This window comes from Esox lucius, chromosome 18 (genome assembly GCF_011004845.1).
Source record: "Esox lucius isolate fEsoLuc1 chromosome 18, fEsoLuc1.pri, whole genome shotgun sequence".
Lineage (NCBI taxonomy): Eukaryota > Metazoa > Chordata > Actinopteri > Esociformes > Esocidae > Esox > Esox lucius.
The window spans coordinates 27340016-27348680 of NC_047586.1; the positions used below are offsets into that span (position 1 = coordinate 27340016).

General features: G+C 39.8%; 1 protein-coding gene across 1 annotated transcript; it reads left to right on the top strand.

Moving 5' to 3' along the window:
- Nucleotides 1-763: 763 nt before the first annotated feature.
- On the top strand, nucleotides 764-5120 carry LOC105006030 (pogo transposable element with KRAB domain). The gene is made up of 2 exons (XM_010864345.4): nucleotides 764-1926; nucleotides 4846-5120. Exons 1-2 carry the CDS (start codon nucleotides 1484-1486, stop codon nucleotides 4847-4849), a joined length of 447 nt encoding a protein of 148 aa, XP_010862647.1. The 5' UTR covers nucleotides 764-1483; the 3' UTR covers nucleotides 4850-5120.
- The last annotated feature ends 3545 nt before the right edge of the window (nucleotides 5121-8665 follow it).

Below are 8665 nucleotides of genomic sequence, written 5' to 3' on the forward strand. Positions count from 1 at the left end.
AAAATCCGAAAACCGGAAGTCTTATTGTTGCTACGCAATCTCTAATATTGCCAGCATGACGCTAATTCAGTTGTAAACACCCAATTTTGCAGGTAGATTTTTCTCACTGGCTTATGGAGAGTATACGCGTCCTGGCCGGACAACCAATCAGTTACATGTCCGTCACTTATACTACTTCCTGTTTCTTGTGTAACTCCTCTCCGAAGTCGCTCCTTTCCCCCGAAAGAACCGGGGTGAGCTGGATAAAAAAAAAAGTATTTGCTGCTCCATCCACCTAATTCTCTTTTATGGTTATTCCAAAAGTATGCATCAGACACTTACCCGTATTTCCCGCACTATAAGGCGCACTTAAAAGCCTTTAATTTTCTCAAAAAACGACAGTGCGCCTTATTATACGGAGCGCCTTATATATGGATCAATTGGTTAATTGGTTGATCCATACTGGTTGTATCCGGCGCTCAATGCGCTCTGTCAAAATGTTTCAGTATGAAAAACCAATAAAAACAATTTAATAATAATAAAATGTTTCAGTACGACTGGTAAACTACAAAGCCGCACCGCTTGCAGCATTACGGCTACCGTAGTCAGTAAACACCGGTACTGTGCTTACTCACAGTCCCACACCACTTGTGTGTGTATAAAGACCCTAAAATGGCACCTTTCAAGAGACACGCTTACGACGCGGAGTTCAAGCTCAAGGCTGTCAGCCACGCAGTAGAATATGGGAATAGAGCAGCAGCGAGCGAATTCAACATTAATGAATCAATGGTACGGAAGTGGAGGAAGCAAGAAGATGACCTGCGCCAAGTAAAGAAGACTAAACAGAGTTTCCGAGGGAACAAAGCGAGATGGCCACAGTTAGAGGACAAACTTGAACAGTGGGTTGTTGAACAGAGAGCAGCAAGTAGAAGCGTCTCTACAGTCACTATTCGAATGAAGGCAACAGCGCTAGCACGGGACATGAACATCGATGAATTTCGAGGCGGTCTTTCTTGGTGCTTTCGTTTTATGAAAAGACGTAATCTCTCCATCCGCACACGAACTACCGTCTCGCAGCAACTGCCAAAAGATTACCAAGAAAAGCTGGTCACTTTCCGCACATACTGCAAAAAGAAGATTACTGAAAAGAAGATCCGGCCAGAGCACATCACCAACATGGACGAGGTTCCACTCACCTTTGATATTCCCGTGAACCGCACTGTGGAGAAAACGGGGACCAGTACGGTGTCTGTACGCACCACAGGGAATGAGAAGTCATCCTTCACTGTAGTTCTCGCCTGCCAGGCTAATGGCCAGAAACTTCCACCCATGGTTATTTTCAAGAGGAAGACCTTGCCAAAAGAAAACTTTGCAGCCGGCCTAGGCATCAAAGCTAACCCGAAGGGTTGGATGGATAGGGAAAGATGAGTGGCTGAGAGAAATTTACGTCAAGAGACCGGGTGGCTTTTTCCACACAGCTCCGTCCCTATTGATCTACGACTCCATGCACGCCCATATAACCGATGCTGTCAAAAAACAAGTGAAGCAAAATAATTCGGAGCTTGCCGTCATTCCGGGTGGATTAACTAAAGAACTCCAGCCGCTCGATATTGGTGTCAACAGGGCGTTCAAAGCTAGACTGCGAGCTGCGTGGGAGCAGTGGATGACAGAAGGCGAACACACGTTCACCAAGATGGGGAGACAGCACCGGGCGACTTACGCCACTATCTGCCAATGGATCGTGGATGCCTGGGCTGATATATCAGTCTCAACTGTGGTCCGAGCTTTCACAAAGGCAGGAATAATCTCTGAACTGCCAGGCAACAGCAGCGACACTGACTCGGATAATGACGAGGGGGAGCCGGGCAGGTTGGATGCCGTAGTCGCCCAACTGTTCAATTCGGACAAGAATTCGAGGGATTTGTGGACGGGGAATGAACTGAAAAAGTGAGCTTTACGTGTTATACGTAACTGAACAATGTTGAGTTATGCACTAACGTTTGATTTAGTGATATCAGAATGTTTCTTTTACTTCGTGTTTACTGAATCAAGTTCCCTTCCACGTTTGGGAGAAGAGTGAGCAAGGCTGGGAGATATTGTTAATATGCACATTAACGTCTGAACAACGTTACCATGGGAGTGAACAGAGTTGTCAGAACTCTTAATAAAGTTTTACTTTATCTGACTGTTTTGTTGACATTCCCTTTAGCACAGCTCCTTCTAGTGGATGCATAACGCAACCCCAGTCAAACATTTAACTGCAGTATCTTCTATTCTATGCGCCTTATAATCCGGCGCGCCCTATATATGAAAACAGTTCTAAAATAGGCCATTCATTGAAGGTGAGCTTTATAATCCGGTGCGCCTTATAGTGCGGAAAATACGGTATAGAAAATGTTGAGGAGAATTTATTCACAATTTTAATCAAGAGCTTACAATTTCAAGAGTTTAAAATCAGTTTACATGCTTACAATATTAATCAAGAGTTTAAAATCAGTTTACATGCTTACAATATTAATCAAGAGTTTAAAATCAGTTTACATGCTTACAATATCAATCAAGAGTTTACATGCTTACAATTTCAATCAAGAGTTTAAAATCAGTTTTCTCGGTCACATAATAATTAATGATTTTGAATACTTTGATTATATTTACAGGCTTATGGCTCTGTATTTTTAAAACATACACATCGATTGTATATGCATACAAACAAATTAGATGATTCACATTACATGTCGTCGGTGATTCAAGTAAATACGTAAAACTTTAGACAACTATTTTTCTAAAGGGCCATCTACTTCTAACGATATCAAGCGAACCATTATACAGACACGATCCAAGATTTTCTCCATTCGTTCACACGTTCAACATTAACAAAAGTTTGGGATGTGTTGAGTGAAGAATAATTTACTTTCCTTTCAATAATTTGCATTATAAGACATTTTTGAGTTGTTCTCTCAAATAACCTACATAAACAGTTACCCGTTATAGGGTTTCAGGAAACAGCTTGACTGAGAGACACATCTTCAGGTATGGTCTGCCAGAACATAACCCCTTCGTTATTTTGGTGGTCGTTGTTCTTGCTCAGCAGTGAATCATAGATCTTGTTCAGAGTCTTACTGATGTTTGACTCTTTCAACTCGTTTAGAAAAACCTCTGAAATTCCATGGACTCTAGGTAATTCAACTTTAAGTCCCAAGGATTTCAGAGCTCTGGCCAACGCTGGTAAGAAACGGTCCACATCTCCTAAGTTTAACAACGCTCTGCCATTGTTGACTTCGTGCGTATATATCTATTCGTCGAAACATGCCATTTTCCAGATCACACCAGACGTTAAACGGTATCCTTATCTCTGACATTTTAGCAATCTTTCCATCGCTTATGTTCCATGTCAGGGAATAAAGCTCATGCTGATCCATCCGCTGCTTAAATGGTGGTAACTGAGTTCTATAGGAAAATACTTCTATGGCGTATTGTATATTTCTGGAATGTATCGTTTCATTCGTTCCACTGGTCTGCTACTTATTTTGTAAGTCTGGGTTGTCACGGGTGTATCACTAAGCACAGACGCCATCTCTTGATTCTTATACGGAGTGAAACAACGATTTCAACTGCAAACCAGGAGAAGTCTAACTCTTATTTATTGTTAACTCTCAGGGAATGAACCAAAGCTAACTGCTACTCACCCCCCCCCACACACACACACCACTCTTGCATATCAAGAAACCCCACACAGTTGCACACCCTCTTTTCCCAGCCCTGGAAAAACCCACTCTCAACCCCCCTTGCTCTGCTCCTCTCCATCTTTCATCTCAACATAACCATAAAAACACTTTTATTAATCACACCCACCTAACCAGACATGGACCCCCGGAAAAACACAACTGTTAACAACATACATTAATAACCATTAAAATGTAATTTTTCATAATTCTTTTGACCTAACCCCTTTCATTCCCCTGAATCACCTGCTCTACCCCTCTTTCTCTAAACGGAGCCCCCCGGAAAAACAACTGATACCTTAACGGTCATAAATCAAAAATATTGTTCATATTCTCACACTGATGCAGCTGCCAAACGGTCAAAGGTCAAAGCAATAAATCACTTTTGAAAACTCGCCGTTTACGCTCATCTTTTATCCTATATTTTGAAATGGTTTGTGCCCCACCAATTTTTTATATAAAAATAAAAACGCCCCTGCTTACACTGGCTAAGTTAGTACTACCCTTGGCTGATCCTTTAGCAGAAAAATTTACCAACCAGAATCTTGGCCTGCCAGTTTATGTTTAACATTAATTACTAGTACAAATCAATCAGCTACTGTAACGAACACGATGCTAACTTTAACAGAATACCAATAAGAGCCACTGTAGCTAATAAACATAGTTTGCTAAGTTACTAAGCTATTATTGATACTAACCATTAGCCCTATAATAGTCACCATCCTGGCATAGAAGACTAGCCACAGTAGTAACAAATTATTGTATTTACCTAACGTTGGCTACTGACTGTAGGTTGCTAGAAAGTATAGCTAACGTTCTATGTTTAAGTTGACATTGGCTACATAATTCTGTACAACTTATTGATGTAATTATTGTGAGGATTTATTAAAAAAAAATCGTAGACCAAACCATTTCAATTTAGTCTTTGAAGCTAGAATTTAGCTAGAATTGCTCAATATTGTCCAGCTGGGCTTGCTACGACTAGTAAATGTTAAATCGAAATATAACCTTGCTAACTACAGGTGGTTATTTGTAACATCATGTAACATTATTTACTCACATATATTGTTGTTGGCATTCAGCAAACATTAAACTATAAACATTTTACTCATCAGTATGCTGAACAACTGCTTCTTTTTGACAGTTGATATGACCAACGTCCCAAATGCTTCAAATGGCAGCAGGAGCACTGCATGTGACCGTAGATAATGTGGCAGACGCATCCTATCCGAACCTCTGAACTAGCCGTCGCACGTTTTGGATTTGGTGCTGAGGTGCTAAGTGAGTTTGACTGCTATGAAGATTTGCCAGAACAACGCTGGATCCGCTGCGGAGTCAGCTGCTGTCTGGGGGGCCTCCGCTGCTATGGTTTGCACTCCGCCCCTGATGGAGTTAGATTTTCAGTTGAGAAAATGTTAATCTTGAATGCATGGTTGGGTTAACAATCTCCTTCCCTCAGTAAGAGCATTGAAGATGGGTCATGGCTGGGTCTTCCAGTATGACAACGACCCAAAACACACAGCCAGGGCAACTAAGGAGTGGCTCCGTAAGAAGCATCTCAAGGTCCTGGAGTGGCCTAGCCAGTCTCCAGACCTGAACCCAATAGAAAATCTTTGGAGGGGGTTGAAAGTCCGTATTGCCCAGCGACAGCCCCGAAACCTGAAGGATCTGGAGAAGGTCTGTATGGAGGAGTGGGCCAAAATCCCTGCTGCAGTATGTGCAAACCTGGTCAAGAACTACAGGAAACGTATGATCTCTGTAATTGCAAACAAAGGTTTATGTACCAAATATTAATTTCTGCTTTTCTGATGTCTCAAATACTTATGTCATGCAATAAAATGCTAATTAATTACTTAAAAATCATACAATGTGATTTCCTGAACTTTTTGTTTTAGATTCCACCAGTCACAGTTGAAGAGTACCTATGATAAAAATTACAGATTACAAAAATTACTTCTACATGCTTTGTAAGTGGGAAAACCTGCAAAATCGGCAGTGTATCAAATACTTGTTCTTCCCACTAGAACTATGATGACAGTTCACATAAAACTGTGATTTAGAATAGTCAAATGACATTTACTGTTGAAACAACTTCAGAGGCCTCCTATATCTTTTCCAACTACCCGTTTATCTGATTTGGAATTCCAGGTCTAGTATGCCTTTATAGCCAGTCAGAATAAAGTATTCAGAAACAAATTTGTACATCTATGAAATGGGCAGATCATGTGTCTACAAGCAGAAACTTTATTTTCAGTGTCTTCAATGGGTAAGTTGTATACTCATGATATTTATTGAATTTAACTTAGTATAATATGCCTTAACATGCTTGTGAAAAACTTACATTTAGTAGGGTTTAGGGGCTAATGTCACATGTAATTGGCAATAAGTACAGTACATAAACATATTACTATGGGAAGAAATAACTCCAGATTAATTGTATTACACAACATTTTGGTGTACTTGAAGCCTTTAGTGTGCACCTGTCACTGTACTCTGAAGCCTAATACAGCATTTTAACAATTCACATTGTTATACATATATTGTGGGTCACTATCCCTGCTGAAGATTTGAGCAATTCAAGACACTGTTGACATTTCTCAATGCTGGCTATTTGATCTGACCAATCTGTATGTATTCCTTAGTTAGAGCAGTGACATCATTAATGAAAAGCTGTATCACCCCCTTGTTGAAGTATTCAATTAATCTTTCCCTGAGAAGCTCAGCATATTTGTCCTGTACTGTGTCTTTCCAGCATTGCTCAAAGAACATTCGTAGTTTAGTGCAAATTATGTGGCATATTTCAGGGTAAAAATTGTAATCATGTGCAAATGCCTTTCCTATCTCTAAGTACTCTTCCAAACATTCTGTTTTGTTTACAAGAGTGGGGTGCACAGCCTCAAGCATATTTGTTATTTCCTTTATGAATAGTTCTTTCTCGTCCCGCAATCCTGGTGCAGAAACAATGTACATATTTTTTAAATACGTTTTTCTTCCCTGTTCTGGAGTAATGGGATCCAGACTGAATTTAAAGTTAATGTCTTCTTGGCTCAGCCATCTTTTGATTACCATGAACTGAATTTCACTCAAGGGGAATACATTCTTTCTAGGGCTTTTTTTTACCCTATTCATGTAGTTGTCATAATGGTGACTTCCAGATATTAGCTCAAACTGGGCATAACATATGTCTCGATATAAAATCTCTTTCTTTCCACTAAACCCCCAGCACTTTTTGTACCCAATATAAGTCCTAACTCCGTATTGGGTGTACCATTCAATAGCCTTCTGCATTAGATTTAGCATACATGGTCCAATGTTTCTTGATAAGCAGGGGCTGTTCAAGGTGAATATATACACACACCAGTCTTTAGAAACATCCTCTGATACAAGAAGTTCATCAGTTTGTTTGATGAAAATGTCTTCGCTGTGTTGTCCATTGTTATAATTTGGGTAGAAGGGGCCATACATGATGACTTCCTCTGGTTTCTCTAGAATACCCCATGAATGCTGCTTATCTTCCAATCCACATTCCTCTGTGATGTCTTCATAAAAGCTCACAAATTTCTTGTTGATTGAGTCTTTGAGGTAAACACAATTGACATCATCCCCAGAGTTGATATGCTTAAGAACTCTGTTGACAGAGTTTATTGGGTCGGCCCAGGATCGTAGCTTGTCTCTGCCACTGGATATCAAATCCTTGGTTTCAGCATTTAAATAAACATCAGCCCCTCCCTGGTCCTCACTGCCTCCATCCAACTGAGACCATTCACGCTTCATTCCTTAAAAAGGGAAATAAAGATTTGTCCAAAAAGCAACTGTTTGAGATTTGAATTGGCCCTACAAGAGTTACAATAGGTATTAGTGATGAAAGTATGTTTATTTTTTATTTTTTTTACCTTAGTACTCGCAAGAGGTTCGAAACAGGTTTGACAACATTGTAAAAAACTGGTAGTCCTGTAAAAGTCACCTCCCATTAGCCCCTGCCTAGGCAGCAGCTTCTCTTACTGGGGTAGAAACAGAAATCAAAATATAACATTATACATGATAATACAATATAGTACAATACAACTCCGGGAAAAATTAAGAGACCACTGCACCTTTTGCTTCAAAACTTTCCTTTTCAACTTTTGTGGAAAGGAAAGAAAAAGGTGCAGTGGTCTCTTAATTTTTTCCCCCTGTTATGTGTTGACATAAAGAAACAAACAATACAGAAAAATGTAATATATAATGCATCTAGGACAAATTGGAATACATAAAACCCAATTAATCTGTATGGAAGTTCAGCAGAAATCCATTAAGCGCAGTACATGGATCTCCTGTTAATAGCATGACAAAATAAAATTATATTTTTATTTTCACGTCTTGACGCAGCAAGCCTGGCCTGCCAGAACCAACGCTATCTCCCTCATTTGGGGCACGTACACCAGTTCATTTTTTGGTTTTGCCCTCACCTGTGTTCACCTGTGTTCCACCGTCCTCATGTGTCTTGTTAGTTAATGTTTGGATTCCCTTCCATTGTACGTTGTTCTGTTTTCAGTTTTCAAGTTTTAGTTACTTTAATAAAAGTGCTCTCTTTTCCCTGCGCATATATCCTGCCTCCTTCTGCAACATAACAATTATGAACTTTCGTTAGAAGCATAGAGTCGTTTTCTACTCACAGAGAATGATCAGTCATGTTGACTTCCTGTTTCAAGATTTCTTCAACTCAAAATAAAGTGGAACCAATTTGTTCTCTTCTGCTTCAGTTAGGTGATAATCTTTATTTTATATGCAGAATTACTTGTCCTAAATAGAGTATCTGTTCAATTTATGTAGTTCAGCATGAGACAGAGTAGAGAAGCTGAGAAGTCAGTTAACTGACTGCTGTTTAATCTATCTTCACTTTTCAAGCCACCTTAGTGCAGAAAAGCCAGATAATGTACTCCATAGGTCTATCTGAGCTCCACCCTTTGTTAGCCATATCCAGT